The sequence below is a fragment of the Gastrolobium bilobum genome, unplaced genomic scaffold, assembly GCF_033153095.1.
Source record: "Gastrolobium bilobum isolate Gb01-03AN ecotype WA unplaced genomic scaffold, APGP_CSIRO_Gbil_v1 utg64045, whole genome shotgun sequence".
In the NCBI taxonomy this organism is placed as follows: Eukaryota; Viridiplantae; Streptophyta; class Magnoliopsida; order Fabales; family Fabaceae; genus Gastrolobium; species Gastrolobium bilobum.
In genome coordinates, this window is record NW_026899840.1 from 12765 (window position 1) to 29741 (window position 16977).

Consider the following 16977-nt stretch of genomic DNA (forward strand, 5'->3'; position numbering starts at 1 on the left):
AACTATCCAAGCCAAGCTCACACGAGCTCAATGCCCACAAACAGTACAATCACAATCTGTTTATATCAGAAATATCGTCAATAACCATACTTTAAAGGTTCATTTTATTATGACAATATTTCCTTATTCGATTACATCTTTTCTAGTTCATAATCATCAAGCATTAAGTCCCTCAATTAAAGGTATCACTGTTTCCCAACAGTAACACCAACTTCCTAGGCCATCATGCCCAAAAGGGGACTTTCCCACGCATAAAACTGGTTTCTGGTCATTTTCACAGGTGGTAATCGATTACCAAGCACATGGTAATCGATTACTGAACTAGGTAACCGATTACCAAAAACATGATAATCGATTACTGCACATGGTAACCGATTACTAAAAACATGGTAATCGATTACTGCACATGGTAACCGATTACCAACAAAAGGTAATCGATTACCACGCGGGCAGAACAGTTTCTGCAGAATTTTTCTGCATAAACCGAAGTGAAAATGGCTCCCAATGATCCAAGGTTCAGTTTTGACCTAAAACAGATGTTCATTAATACTTATTAACCCTAGATTAACAACCCTAAGCTTGAATGATTAAAGTTATCTCATTTCGTAACACAAACAAGCTATTTTCATGAAATTTCAAAGAGAAATTTCAAGGTATACCTATGGGGTCCTTGAACTCAGGAAAAGAAGAGCCTTTGATGATCAATGAAGTGCCCCAAGCCTCTGCCTTAGTGATGCAGGAAAATCACTACTCAAAGGTAAGTTCTTTTCCTCAAAAGATTGGTTCTTTAAGCTCCAATAGAGGTGGAAAGCACTCACACTCCCACAACCAAGGAGGCAACCTACACACACTCAGAAAACAGAATCAAGAGCTCCCAAGAACACTCTCCCCCCTCCCCCCAAGCTTGCTACAAGCTCACACAAGGATGGAGAAGGGTTTTCAAGAAGGAAAGGTGGAGTCTTTGGCTTAAAATGAAGAAAAGCTCCAACCTTGCAATGGAGAAGAAGGTGGCAGCCAAGGAGACTCAGAATGTCACGTAGGAAGGCCTCAAAATCTGACCTAGAAGTGTGTGCCCTTTGTATGTATAGGCGAGCTTAAGTTAATCGCGCAATATTAGCGTTAATAGCTACGCTTAGCATTTTAATCTCAAATTTGGGATTCTGAACCTAGCCATTTTTCTAGGATTTGTCATATTTTTATATTAATTTTTCGCAACACTTTTTCAGTACGCGTTTTGACACTGACAGTATTAGTTCTGACATCAATTCTCATTATTTTGACTTCAAACTTGTTTTACCAGTCCTATATATTATTCTAGGAATATTCATGCACTTATTATAATTTTCCGGGATACTTCATCGGTGCGCATTTATACCGAGTAGTAGAACCGGTATCTGCACTTTTCGTCGGAAAAGCGACTTTCAGTATTATTACTCACTTACCATAAATATTTAAGCCTCATAATAATTATTAGGGTCAATTATGGAATTATTTCCTAATTCTCACATTTATTTAATTAATTTCCTTAATTAACGGTGCGGGTTCTTACACCCCTCCTACCAAGAAATTTTTTCCTAAGCCAATTTCGGTTGTGGAACATAATTCACCGAATGAGGCAGTGCAATCAGTGAAACCATTCCTTCCAGCTTTACCTTCGAATGTCCCTATCAAAAAAATTTCCAATGAGTACTTATAAAAGCGGAGAGAGGCAAGACTTTGTTACACTTGTGATGACAAGTGGACATCCAAGCACAGATGTAAGGCTCGGTTGCTGATGATGGTAGGAGAGTTTGATAATGATGAAGAGGACTTGGATGAGCACATCGTATGGCAACCTGAACAAGGCCAGCAGGAGTGTCATGATGCAGCTCTCCATTCTCTTGAATGTGATCAGAATCCCAGAGCTTTACAATTCAAAGTTGCAATGGGTGGCAGGTTAGTTTCAATTTTGATTGATTCAGGTAGCTCTCATAATTTTGTACAAAAAGAACTAGCAGAGAAAATGGGCCTACCGATGGTCAGAATTTCCAGAATGAGAGTTTTCTTGGGCAATGGGGAATTTTTGGTTTATGAAAAAAAATGCCATGTTGTGGAATTGAATATTCAAGGGTGCGATTTTAAGGTTGATTTGTGGGTAATTGAATTGAGAAGCTTGGGAGTCATTTTGGGCATAGTATAGCTGAGCTCTTTGGGAAGGGTAATCCATGATTACAGTGAGATGTCCATGGAGTTTAATTGAAAGGGGAATAGAGTCTTACTGTGTGGTCAAGGAAACAGGGAGCAGATGTTGCAACTTAGAGGTGAATGTCTGTCCTTAGCAGTGGAGGATGCAGCTTTGCAAGAGTCAGGGACCATGTTGCCTGAGTTGACAGCTTTGAAAGAAAAAATTCCTTTGGAAGTATGGAATATTTTGGTACACCATCAATCAGTTTTCCAAGTACCCCAATGCTTACCTCCTTTAAGAGACTGTGATCATGCCATCCATCTACTTCCAGGCTCTAAACCAGTGAATGTGAAACCATACAGGTATGGGCACAATCAAAAAACAGAAATTGAAAGACAGGTAGTTGAATTGTTACAATCGGGTTTGATTAAAACAAGTTGTAGTCCATTTTCCTCACCTGTTTTGTTAGTCAAAAAATAGGATAATTCTTGGAGGATGTGCATAGATTATCGAGCTTTGAATGCTATCACTGTGAAGGATCGTTTCCTAATTCCGACAATTGATGAACTACTTGATGAGTTAAAGGATGCTATTGTATCAAATAAGGCTGATTCCATGAGATACTTCTAAAACAGCTTTTCGCACTCATGATGGTCACTATGAGTTCATGGTGATGCCGTTTGGTTTGACCAACGCTCCTTCTACTTTCCAATCTTCCATGAATCAAATGTTTCGACCATACTTGATAAGGTTCATCATAGTTTTTTTTTTATGACATCTTAATATATAGTGGTTCCTTCTTACAACATCTAGATCATATTCGGTTGACATTGGCCTGTTTACAGGAAAATCATTTCATGGTCAAGCTTAGCAAGTGTGGCTTTGCACTATCAGAAATAGACTATTTGGGGCACTTGGTTTCTAGGGAAGGAGTTAAGGTCGACCCAAGGAAGATAGAAGCAATGATGCAATAGCCTCAACCCAAGAACATTAAGCAATTGAGAGGGTTCCTAGGCCTCACTGGTTACTATAGACGTTTTATTAACCAATATGCTTCTGTGGCAGCCCCACTTACTGACCTTTTGAAGACTGGTGCTTTTGTATGGAGTGCTGATGCAGAGGAATCTTTTTTGTTGCTGAAGAAAACAATGTCTTCCACACCAATTTTAGCCTTACCTGATTTTTCATTACCCTTTATTATTGAAACAGATGCATCTTCATTTGGTATTGGTGTTGTATTGTTGCAAAGAAATAAACATGTAGCTTTTTTCAGTAAGAAGTTGGGCCCTAGGATGAAAGTTGCATCAACATATGTAAGGGAGCTTCTTGCTGTAACTGAGGCTGTAAAAAAATGGTGCCACTATCTGTTAGGTTCCAGGTTCATTATTAGAACTGATCATAGGATTCTAAAGGAGCTTTTTTCTCAAACTATTCAGACATTGGAGCAACAAAAATATGCCTACAAGCTGATGGGGTATGACTTTTCCATTGAATACAAACCGGGTATAACCAATATTGTAGCTGATTCCTTGTCTAGAAGAGACGAGGAAGATGATCCTGGTAAGTGCTTATCTCTTGTCTCAGAAATTTCATTTAACATCATTGATCAAATTAGGAAGGAGAACCAGAAAGATCCTGATTTGTTACTTATTCACTCCAAATTAGAAAATGGTGAATGCTCTGACTTGTGTATTTCTGTGAGAAATGGAATTTTATTCCATAAAAATCGTTTTTTCATTAGCTCAAATTCTCAACTGAGGGCAGATTTAATAACTGAAGCTCATGCTACTCCATTAGGAGGCCATGCTGGTGTGACACGCATCTTCCTTCGTTTATCAGCCTCTTTTTATTGGCCACAAATGAGAAGAGACGTGACTAAGTATATTAAAGAATGTTCTACTTGCCAATTTGTTAAAACAGCCACCACTCCTCCATTTGGGTTGTTGTAGCCCTTGCCAATTCCAAATGGAGTCTTTGAAGACATTAGTATGGATTTTATAACTAGACTTCCATTGTCCCGTGGCCTTTCTGTAATATTTGTAATGGTGGATCACCTCACAAAATATGCACACTTTGGTGCATTAGCAAACCCGTATATAGCAGCAAAGGTAGCATCATTGTTTTGTGATATGGTAGTGAAACTTCATGGGTTTCCACAAACCATAGTATCTGACAGGGACACTGTATTCTTGAGTCAGTTTTGGACACTGCTGTTCAAATTTAGTGGCACCAAGCTGCATACAAGCACCTCATATCATCCTCAATCGGACGGACAATCTGAAGTTACAAATAGATATTTGGAACAATATCTTGGAGCCTTTTGTTCTGATGAGAATCACAAGTGGTCACTTTATTTGGGGTGGGCTGAATTGCATTATAATATAGCCCGTCACTCTTCTATTGGCATGAGTCCCTTCCAAGCACTGTATGGGAAGCTGCCAACAATGATACTTTATTATTAGCAAGGCCTGTTCGAGTGGAAGCATTAGACTCAACCTTGATTCAACGCAATGCATTATTGGCTCAACTTAAAAATCATTTGCAAGGAGCCCAAAATAGAATGAAGGTGCAAGCAGATAAACACAGGAAGAACATCTCTTTTGCTATGGGAGATTTAGTCCTTGTGAAGCTTTAGCCTTACAGGAAAATTTCAGTGGCATAGAGGCAGAATCAAAAGTTGGCAAAAAGGTATTTTGGCCCTTTTCCTGTGACCAGAATTCTGAGTCCAGTTGCCTACCAATTGCAGCTACCGAATGGGTGTATCATACACCCCTCTTTCCATGTATCAGTTTTGAAACCATTTAAGGGTGATCACCCTGATTTAGTTCCAACCTTACCTGCACTTAATCATGGAAATTTCCTTGTTCAAGAGCCTGTGGCTGTTCTCATGTCTCATAAGGTTCCAGGTAAAAATACAGTAGGGACTCAATGGTTGATTCAACGGTCCCATGCTTTACCAGAAAATGCTACTTGGGAGGATGAGGCTGATCTTAAATTGTATTACCCTCAATTGAACCTTGAGGACAAGGTTGCTTTGCAAGATGGGGGAAATGTTACGAAGAGGAGAAGAGGAGCTCCAAGCTGGGCTAAAGACTTTGCTGTTAACATTCATTAGGGACATAAGTGGTAGATATAATACAATTGTATAAAAGAGTTACAGTGAGTGTATTAGAAGGGAGTAGAAGGTTAAGGGAATAATATTGTAGCTACTGATATAGTCATTAAAAACGTGACGTGGCATTGTTTGGACATTCATGTCTTGTTGTCCTTGTAATAAAATGACAGCTATTGTAACTGATACGATTCATTGAGAAAAATAAAGTTTCTTGTTTGTTATTCGGTTTCTCTTCCTCTATTAAGGGTACAAACTCTTATCAGAGCACCGGTAAATTGTTCTTTTATGACTGAAAGGTGATGGGTTCGAATTCATGAAATAGAGGAGTGGTTTTTTTTCCAATTAAAGTCTTAACTATTTACAACAAAAAAAAGTCTTAACTATCCTTTTATGTAGTACATAATAATCCTAAAATGCAATTAAAATAAAAAATATATAAAATTATAATATAGTCAATAAAAAATAAATAAACTGAAAATTGCACAGACAGTTTAAGTTAATTCTAATTCTAAAGTACCCAATGTTCACTATAATTATGTTATTTGCAAAAAAAAAAAAAAAATGTTACAATATTGTTACACTACTTTTATTTTTATATAATAGAATAAAATTAAAGGTTCATTTTTTCTACAGCTACTGTAGATAAGTTATCTGCAGTAAGTCTAATGCGACGTCGTTTTGAGGCGAAAATCATGGTATTTTTATAATTTTAATTTATTTCAGGGTTATTATAGTCTTTATAATTATAATTATTTAATATTTCAATTCCAAACCGACGTCGTTTTGAGAATAAATACAGATAATTTATCTGCATTAAGTGCAGAAATATTATTCTGTAAAATAAAACATTCCAACACATTCTCTCTATATTTTTCCAATCAAAAAAAGTGAAAAGGTGACGGCTCAATACTGGTTTGCAAATAAGAAAATCTTTTCGTATTAAGCACACCAACTCAGTGTAATATAATGGGTCAATGTTTATATGGCAATAAAAGCCTGGGAAGGTTTTTTATTGAATCTGTGAATACAATTGATGTTTTGTATACAAAACAGTATTGACAAAAAGATTAGAATAGAATCAATACTATATTATAAACAATTAATAAAAAAATTGATTGTTAATCACAGAAATTAATTGACCTGAATTTATAAACAATTAATTAAAAAAACTGACTGTAAATCACAGAAATTAATTGACCTGAATTACAATTCCAAAATTTCAATAACAAAAAACTACTTGAGAATCTATCCTAAAAGAAGAAACCTATATCTAATATTCCACTTTCACAAGTGCATTAGAAACATCGATGGATAATGATTTATTCTGGAACCAGTCCCTGATAGAAATAAGGGCCTCAAGAGTCAGGGAGTCTAATGAACTCCGGTAGCTATCCATTTCTCTAATTTCAGTATCAAAAACAACATCTGTAGTGAGAGTAGACGTCGGTATAGACAAAATATCAGAAGTCATTCTAGACAATGTTGGGTACTTCAATCCGTTTACTTTCCACTAGTTCAGAATATATAATTTCTATACAGTACTGGGCTCTAGAGGCTCTTCCAGATACTCAGTCAATTCCATCTTCCATTGCTGGTTACCTGTTAAGTCATATATATCACTAGTCCATCTTCAACAAGGAAAAGAGATCCATCAACTGACCCTTCTTCAAATGACTCGGACGTTATCATAGCCTCATTCCCTTCATCATCATCATCATTTGTCTCTGTATAAGGAAGCACTTGTTTGATATAATCATCATCGAATATTTCATTAAGACCATGCTCAACAATTCTTATCCATGACTCAACATTGTCACCAAATATCTGAGCAAAGGTGGATTCCATAAGTTTCATTTTACACCTCGGATCCATGGCTACAGCAACTGCCAACATGAACCAGTTTTCCCTCCAATATTGCTCAAACTTCTCTTGCAAAGGCATAATCAAACTACTGCATAAAGGATCCTAGCTGAAGGCTGCATGAGTCAACTCTACCAGAAGTTTTGACACTTGAGGAAAAAATTAAGTTTGCAGTTGGGTATGGTTGGATAGTTAAAATGTTAGCCGCATCATACAAATACTTCAAATATACATAGAGAATTTTTACCTGCTTCCAGTCATCCATTGTCAGAGTCACTCTGTAATCAAGATCAGAGGCATCATCAAACCAATCAAATACTTGCTTTAACTCACAGGCAGCAACAAGCATATGGTAGACCGTGTCCCATTTATTTTGGTCATCAATTGAAAGGTCCACCATACTAGGGATTTGAAGTTGTTGCCTCGGCTCAAAGAACTTCTTTTCATGAGATTTCATGTACTTCACACTCTCACAAACTTCACCAATAGTTTCTCTCATTGCCCCTAGCGCATCTAACGTAAGGCGACTATATAAGCACACAAGCATAACGGTTTTGGCTTAATAATAGGCCCCTGAGGATCGAAGAGCTTCTAGGAGGGAGGAGATCTCTCAGATTTCTCCTCAAAGCCTCATTGGAAAAGAATTTATCGAGTGAAAATGCCAATCACTTAGGCAGGTTACTATGGTTTGATTTAAGGAACCGTCAGAATCAGGAAATGACAACATCACAACATTAAGAATGGGATGATACAACTTCCATTCACCATCAATGAAGTGTCCCCGAAGAAAAACATAGACCGATGTCTGGTTTGAATTTCATATGATGTCCAAAGTGAGGTTGACTCGCCCAGGAATCTCATCGATAAGCTTCAACAGGCTTTGCTTCTCTCCAAGATACATAGCAACACAATCCTCTTGGACAACATTAAAGCTTAGTGGATTGAACTCGGGTTGAAGTGCCCGCACAAAATAAATGAAACCTTGGTGTTCCACTATGTAAAGTGGATATAAATATGCAAAATAATCATTTTAGCCATCTTATTGTTGCAACTCTTCTGATCAAATGAGATAGCAGCAAAGTCAGGTTTTGTTCTTGTCGGTTTCTTTGGTAGATCGACACCAATTTTATAACATGCGGTTTGTTGATTCTTCTGACAGACTCCATCCGTTTTCACAGTGAAGTGTTCCCACACATTAGATTTCTTTCTCCCATGCCTATTTTGTTATGTTTCTGGTTTAGATATATTCAACTCCATCACAGAACAACAGATATAATCCTATAAAAAAATACTCAAACAATTGGAAGAGCCTAATTAAACAACACTGATTCAACCTGAACATACATTACCTATATATCAATTTCAATCAAATGAGGTAGAAATAATATTATATGAATATCAAGGCAATGCAAAATACATTGTTACAAAACAAAAAAAAGCTGGTGGTCCTTAGTTTCAGAACAACGTGAAAACTGAAAAGTCCACTAAGATAACCTACCCTTAACCAAATGCATTTTCATTTTGGCAAAGGGGAGTCTCAGTAGGTGGTGGTGGCGGCAGAGGCGGTGGTAACAGTGGCAGTAGACCCTCTGACTCACTGAGTCTCATCAACGAAACGATTAAACATTTAAAGTTTAGAAGCACTAATTATATAATAAGTCGTTGAGGCTGAAGGAAAACCAAAACCAAAATCTCAATTTAAGGGTTCCAAATTGCGTGAATAATATAATGGTATTTAATGACAACTGTGGTAACACCTCGTGTGCACCCGGTGTATTATCATACAATGGTAATGGCGCAACTAAATTAAATGCGGAAGCTAACTTTTTCTTTTCAATTATGACGTCATTATTATTAACCGAGTTGATTACTTAATCCTTTTTTTCAAAATATTGCCTGTATGTAAATTGCAATAAATAACTAACTGGAATAACTCATAGTACCAATGTGTATCTAGTCACGGAACCACAACACGTAGTCCGGACAAAATCTTGATTCATTACACAACACGAGTCTAAATAAACAAAGCAATCAAAGTGGCATGGACAATCCCCATACTCACCAAATAAGGCAACAAAGCCCAACATAGTCTAAACTCAAACAGCAACATAATGGCCATAAGTCACGATAAACAGCCAGGCATAAAAGCACAACATCATATGTCTCAACTCAACTACGGCCTTCTGCCGCCAGAGGTATCAACCCCGAGATACCTGAACCTGAAAATGTGCCTCAAACGTGGGGTGAGATCTCTAAAAAGAAATCTCAGTAAGACAAGGGGTCCTCAAGGATCTCTCCGCTCCAAGCTCACTTACATGTTCAATATAAGTTCTAAAACAGTCAACAGTATAAGTTCTAAATATGTGCAATGCAGCATATAATCATGTAATGTGTGTCAGTACTGGCCAGAGAACATGCAGGAATTACATACGTCTACAACCCACAGTAGTATAAGACGCTACTTGTACCCACCCACAGGATCACCATATTGTATGACGCTACATACTCAGACTTACCGTCTAGGTGGAACACTACATACATATCATAAGGCATTTGCACTTAACAGCTCAATAGCATTTCAATAAATCAATATTTCATAAAGCACACCATGCATATAAACCATCCCTCCATGAGGTATGGTGGAACCAAACATGGGCAAAACCGAGGACACGAAAGCTTACCTCGCAAGCTAACAATCCAATCAAAGAGTCCACATCGGCCCAAAGTCACCAAACAACACCCTCACAGTCTTTTTATAGCAGAAACAATCATTATTATTCACAGCCCAAGGTTTCACTAAGTGTTTAAGGCTTTCCAACTTGCTTTAGGTGATTTTAGGCTAATTCTGCATGAGGTATTCGAATACTCCTCGATGAGTATCTGAATGCTCCAAGTCTCCAGAAAGTATCCGAATACTTTCACTTAAGTATTCGAATACCACATAGTATCCGAATACTACCTAGTATTTGAATACTTACACTAAGGTATCCGAATACTTTTCTTCCTAGAAAAGTATCTCAATACTCCTTCAATGAGTATTCGACTACCTCCTGATGAGTATTTGAATACTACACGAAAAGTATGCGAATACTTATCAGACAGAATGTAGAAATTCGTGCATTCTCTGTATAATTCCCATTTTAATGGCCCTCTCACGGATTGGAGTCCAATAACTTCCTAATCAGATGTTCATTTACACATTTGAGGCAGTTGACAAATGTCGTTTTGATCTCTCTTGATTGAATCTTTTCTAGAATGAAATGACAATCGATCTCTATATGTTTGGTTCTCTCTTGAAATATAGGATTAGATTATATATGTAACGCAGTTTGATTGTCACAAATGAGTGTCATGAGTTATTTCTGTTCACAAAGATGAAGCTCCCAAATCAACTGCTTTAACCAAGTTAGCTCACAGGTAACAACTCCCAATGCACGATACTTAGCCTCTGCACTAGAGCGGGCAACAATAGTTTGTTTCTTACTTTTCCAAGAAATCAGGTTTCCTCCAAAGACGACACAATAGCCTGAAGTAGAGCGCCTATCTAAGGGTGATCCTGCCCAATCAGCATCTGAATAACCACAAATTTTTGTATTTCTCTAATCTGGATATAATAAGTCTTTTCATAGTGCTCCTTTAATGTACCAGAGGATCCTCATAGCAACATCCCAATGAAAATTACAAGGAGAGTCAAGGAACTGACTAGCCATACTAACAGCAAAAGAAATGTTCGGCCTACTCACAGTGAGATAATTAAGCTTCCCAATCAACCTCCGATAACGTCCAGGATCATATAATGGCTCTCCCTATCCGAGTAATAATTTGATAGTAGGATCCATGGGTGTATCAACCGGCTTACACCCCAACATACCAGTCTCTTTTAGGATATCCAAGGCAATCCTTTGACATATAGAAATTCCCTATCTAGACTGTGCCACTTCAATCCCTAAGAAGTAATGAAACTTACCAAGATCCTTCGTTTGAAATTGACTAAACAAATGCTGTTTTAACTGGTGAATCCCAGCTTGATCACTTCCAGTGAGAATAATGTCATCAACATAGACTAACAGATATATGCACTTGTCAGGAGATGTGAAACTATAAAACACAGAATGATTGACCTTATGCAGATTAAGCCAAAAGCCTAAACGACAGAACTAAAACGATTGAACCATGCTCGAGGAGACTACTTGAGGCCATATAAGGACTTATAAAGTCTGCATACCTTCCCAGACTCCCCCTGAGCAACAAACCCAGTTGATTGCTCCATGTAAACCTTTTCTTGTAAATCACCATGAAAAAAAGCATTTTTAGTGTCTAGTTAAAGGAGAGGCCAGTGACGAACAACAGCGAGGGCAAGAAACATGCGAACAGACGCCATCTTAGCAACATGAGAGAACGTGCCACTATAGTCAAGACCAAAAATCTGAGTACACCCTTGGTGACTAAGCGTGCCTTAAGACAATCAACATGGCCATCAGGCCCAACCTTGACATTAAAAACCCACCGGCAACCAACAATAGACTTCCCCGGAGGAGCAGGAGTAAGATCCCTAGTGCCATTGGAATGAAGAGCAGTCATCTAATCAAGCATCACTTGGCGCCACCTAGATGGAAAAGTGTTTCCCATGTGGTCTTACGAATAGAAACAGAAGAAAAACTACAAACAAAGGTGAAATGAGGAATAGAAAAATGGTCATAGCTTATAAAGGTATAAAGAGGATAAGGGTTACGAGTAGTACATATACCTTTTCTTTGGGCAATGGGAAGAGCCTTTTGGTGTAGGAGCCGGAGGGGAAGAGGTGACAGGAGAAGGCGATTCCCTAAGAAGTACTTTCTGACGACGCTGATAGGTGAGAAAAAGACGATCCTCAAGGATGGAGGCAATTTTCTCTAGAAGAAAGTCACCTATAGCTGGTAAAGACAAGTCAAGAAAGGGAACAAGAAGAACTTGATCAACCTGTGACAACTTAGATGGGTTAGAATGAAAGGGTTGTTCATCAAGAAAAGTGATATCAGCGAAAACAATATAACGCTTAAGATCAGGAGAATAACAACGATAACCCTTTTGAAGACGAGCATAACCAAGAAAAATATACTTAAAGGCTTTGGATGTTAACTTGTCCTTACTCGGAGTAAGATCATGAACAAAACAGGTACAACCAAAAACATGTGGAGATAGAGAATAAAGAGGAGCATTTGGAAACAATAGGTTATAGGGAATGTTATTGTTAAGCATAGAGGAAGGCACGCGATTGATGAGAAAATAAGAGGCTAGTACGGCATCCACCTAGAAGTGAAGAGGAACCTTCATGTGAATAAGAAGGGTACAGGCAGTTTCAATGAGATGTCTGTTTTTACGTTCGAACACCCTATTTCTTTGTGGAGTGTGAGGACAGGTGGTCTGATGTAAAGTACCTTAAGGGTGTGCATGACAACCAATCTATTCCTGAGCACTGTTTCTGAAAAGAAACAATTCTTTTCTATTTCTGTGCCTTAGAACAGTTTCTGAGAAAAAAAATGTGTTTGATAACATGTTCCATTTTTATTCCGAGAATGAGAATTGTGTTTGATAACACAACAAATAATATAATAAAAAATAATTCCTATTAAATATAAAAAAAATTCAGATCAACTCTTTCCTTTCCATATGGTGTGGTTGTGGTGGTGGTGGCGGCGGCGGTACGGTAGTGGTGGTGGCAGTGACGTGGTGAAGATTGTGGTGGTGGTTGTGACGGCAGTGGCTGCGACGATGTCGGTGATAATGGTGGCAGCGACGGTGGTAGTGGTGGTGATGGTGGTGGTGGTGGTGGAGGTGATGGCAGTGGCAGCGACAATGGTGATGGGTATGGTGGTTGGTGGCGGCAACAATGGTAGCAGTGAAATGGTGGTGGTGGTTGCGAAGGCATCATGGTGGTGGTGGTTGCGAAGGCATCATGGTGGTGGTGGTGGCAGTGGTTGCGGCGGTGGTGGTAGGTGACAGTGGTGGTGGTGATGGTGGCGATGGCTTGGTGATGGTAGTGGTGGCGTTGGTGTAATGGTGGTGATGGTGGTGGTGATGACGGTAATGGCTGTGACGATGGTGGTGGTGGTTGGTGGCAGAGGCGGCGACGGTGGTGAAGACGGTAGTGGTTGCGGCAATGGTAGTGGTGGTTGGTGACAGTGGTGGTGATGGTAGTGGCGGCGTCGTGGTGGTGGTAGTGATGGCGATGGTGGCAGTGACAGCAATGGTTGCGATGATGGTGGTGGTGGTTGATGGTGGTGGTGGTGGCGACGGCGATGGTAGTTGTGGTGGTGGTGGCATGGTGGTAGTGATGGGTGGAGGTGGTGGTAATGGTGGCGGTGACATCGTGGTGGTGACGGCGGCACTAGTGGTACGATGGCAACGGCGAAGATGGTGGCGACAATCGTGTCGGGATGATGGTGGTGGTGGTGATGGTAGAGGTGGAGAGTGATTGAGAGAGATAAGTGTTTCTCATTTTGAGCCTGAGAACAAAAAAGCAGAAATTTTTTGATTCTTTTTTCTGTTCCCCAGCACAAAAATTAAACCGGTTCATCCCGGGAACAAAAAAATAAACGAATTTTACTAAACGAGTTTCCTATCCATTTCTGTTTCCGGAAACATAAATTAAAAAAGAAATGATTCCGGGAAGGTTGTCATGCGCACCCTAAGTAGCCAAGAAATTAGGAAAATCAAAAGAAATATATTCCTTAGCATTATCACTACGTAAAATACGAATAGAAACACCAAATTGAGTATGAACCTCAGCAGATAACTTTTTATAAATGGAGAGAATAACTCAGAAAGATTTTTCATTAGATAAACCCAGGTACAACGGGAATAATCATCAATAAAAGTAACAAAAATACCGAAAATCTAAAACAAACAAAGTACGACTTGGATCCCAAATATCTAAATGAATAGGGGAGAAAAAAGCATCAGCTCGTTTATTGACTCGACTGGCAAAGGAAGAGCATGTGTGCTTCCCTTGCTGACACGACAGACAATCTAAAGATTGAATACCAGATAAAAGAGGAACCATCTTTTGTAATTTTGAAAAATTTGGATGACCGAGGTGACTGTGGATAAGTTATAGAGATTCTGTGAGAGAGCATGCCACTGTAGGACGAGGTACAACCAGATAATAAAGCCTCTGTGACTCACGACCCTCTCCAATCATCTTCCTGTACCCGGATCTTGCACAGAAATAGAATGGTTAGAGAAAGTAATGGTGCAAGTGAGGGAGTGGACCAATTTACTAACAGAAATTAAGTTATAAGGGATGCCAGGGATGTAATAGACAGATGTCAAGGTTAAGGTAGAGGTCAGACGAGCTTGTCCAATCCCACAAATTGGGACTTTGGTTCCATCAGCAATGGTAAAAGAAGGCAAATGATCAGAATAAGTAAGAGACGTGAATAGTTTCTTATTACCACAGAGATAATCGGTAGCACCTGAGTCAAATATCCAAGGGCCAAGTGATGTAGAATAAGAAACACAAGCAACGGGATTACCAATATCTAGAGCAGAAGGCTAAGACTGAGGAGAAGCCTTCCTGAGAAGAGTCTGAAGTGCTGCATAATCTACAGGAGAGAGATAGATTAAACTAGATGAAGGAGTATCCGACTGAACTATATTCACAGTATGAGAAGGTCGCATGTGAGGATACTTCATGTAACAACATTCCTCATAATGACCAAATTGCTGACAATAACTACAACAAGGTCTTTGACTACATCCACTGTTCCAGCGAGAGTCAGTACGAGAATCAAGAGCAGTGGAATAAATAACAGAAGATGAATTAGGAGCAGATAATTCTGCCATTACGAACGCAATAAAAACTTGTAGAACAAAGCAAATCGGAACAACTAGATAGTCAAACAAGAAGGAACACGTGTTTCCAGCGATAGTAACTCCGGCAACTTGAACAATGTTTCCAACGACGTGAACAATGATAGTACGGACGTGCGCAGTACCCCGTACGGACACGTGAACATTACCGGTGCAGACGCGATGAACCGTGACTGTACGGATGCGATGAGCAGTGACCGTGTGGACGCGAAGAATAAGAACCGTACGGATGCGAAGAACAGTACCGCGTGAACAGTTGCAAAACCAAGCCGGAGGGACGCGCCTGCCGGAAGGACGTATGGAAAAGTAGAAGAAAATACCTAAGCAGTGGGCTTAGGGTTTTAGCGGAAGGAAGGGTCCCCAGAACAACCAGCTTTGGTACCAACTTGAGATTGAATAATTGTATATTGGATAATTATGTGTTACAATGTACAATAGCTCTTTATTTAAATAAAGTAAAAGACCTAATGGGCTAAGCCCACAAGATGTGGGGCTATTCTATTATATACACTGGACTATTCTAACAACTACTCTAACAATTTATAAATAAAGGCTTTTATTCTAAAAGATTTGAAGAGGGAATTGATTCAATTTTGACATTCTTTTAATTTAAAATGTATATTTTTCAATCAAAAAAATTTTGGTGTATAAAGTTCGCTTAAATTTAATTAGATTTAAGTGAATCTAATTTTATTTTAGCTTTGAATGCTTGCGTTAACTATTTGACCTTTATTTATATATTTTAAATAAGGAAAAAAAAAGTAATAAAACAAATTGTCTTCACCTCTCCTATGCCTAATTGTCTTCACTCGTCTTCCCACCCTTTGTGTTGGTTGTGTACTCTCAACAAAACAGGGAATCTTGCTACTGCCGGTGGTGCATATTTATAAAATAAATTAAATATATTATTTGGTCAACAAATACATTTATATCACTAGAATTGGTTTGATCTCCCAAAAACTTTTAATCATACAAAATAGTTACTGAACATGTTTATTTGCCAAAAGTTGTTTTTTTTTCATATATATTTATGGTTCATCAGATCTGCAGTTATGGTAGAGAAGGGTGTCTACCAGAGACATCTTTTAAAAAAAAGTAGAACTCACTAATTAAAAAAAAAAAGTCGATACACTATGTCTTACCAATAAAACATAGTATAGTAAACTACAGATAAAATTTTCTGCATTTAAAACAAAAATATTTTTCCATATATTTATCTTGCTTAAATAGGCGCATAAATAATTTGATTTGGATATGGTTCAATTACAGTAGACCACGATAAACTTTTGGATCTCTAACAAAAAATACGGTTCTCACTTTAGTCCCCTACAAAAAATTATTAGTCGACTGGTCCCTATAAAATTCAAAGTGAACCTATTTTAATCCTTTTGAGGGATTAATATGAGTATTTTTTGAATTCGTGAGGAACCACGATTTAACTAAATTAGTCCACTTTGAATTTCTTAGGGACTTTGAAACTAATTTTTTTATAAGGAACTAAAGTAAAAATCGTATTTTTTGTTAGGGACCAAAAAAGATATTTACTCTTATCTATGTGTTGCATGATTTATTTAATTTTAAATTTTTATTTGTGAATTTTTAATTTGATGAAAAAATATATAAAATGTACCTCAAATTGTGAATTATAAATTAATTTATTTTATATTTTTGTTTTAATCAAATTCCATTTCAATTTAGAATAAATAGTAAATCTAATACCGAGTTCATTTTCATAGCTCAAGTTTAGTTCATTTTAAACGACTTTTTCACCCTTTTGCCCCTCATTAATTATTTAATAATCAATTTGTCCCTTATTGCAAACTATCTACCAATCTGTCCCTCTTTAATCAATTAAATTGAATATTTAATCGATTAAATGGTCAAATGAAGATTTAATCGATTAAATCTTCAACTTAATCGATTAAATCTTCGTCTTTATCAGAAGAACAACCTTATGCATGAGAAATTTAATCGATTAAATAGAGAG

The 16977-nt window shown here is 38.0% G+C and overlaps 1 protein-coding gene across 1 annotated transcript; it reads right to left on the reverse strand.

Moving 5' to 3' along the window:
- Window positions 1-6549: 6549 nt before the first annotated feature.
- LOC133293827 (zinc finger BED domain-containing protein DAYSLEEPER-like) lies at window positions 6550-7638 on the reverse strand. Its single transcript, XM_061492427.1, has 3 exons — window positions 7387-7638; window positions 6900-7202; window positions 6550-6789 (listed from the first exon to the last, which is right to left on the reverse strand). Exons 1-3 carry the CDS (start codon window positions 7636-7638, stop codon window positions 6550-6552), a joined length of 795 nt encoding a protein of 264 aa, XP_061348411.1.
- Window positions 7639-16977: the final 9339 nt, after the last annotated feature.

What these genes read in the sequence shown, in the direction of transcription:
- LOC133293827 (XM_061492427.1), bottom strand. Translation starts at nt 7,638, where the DNA reads ATGAGAGAAACTATTGGTGAAGTTTGTGAGAGTGTGAAGTACATGAAA. An exon ending in CAATGGATGACTGGAAGCAG is followed by an intron (nt 7,203 to 7,386) that starts GTAAAAATTCTC and finishes TTGCAAGAGAAG; the next exon opens with TTTGAGCAATATTGGAGGGA. An exon ending in TCCTTGTTGAAGATGGACTA is followed by an intron (nt 6,790 to 6,899) that starts GTGATATATATG and finishes ATTCTGAACTAG; the next exon opens with TGGAAAGTAAACGGATTGAA.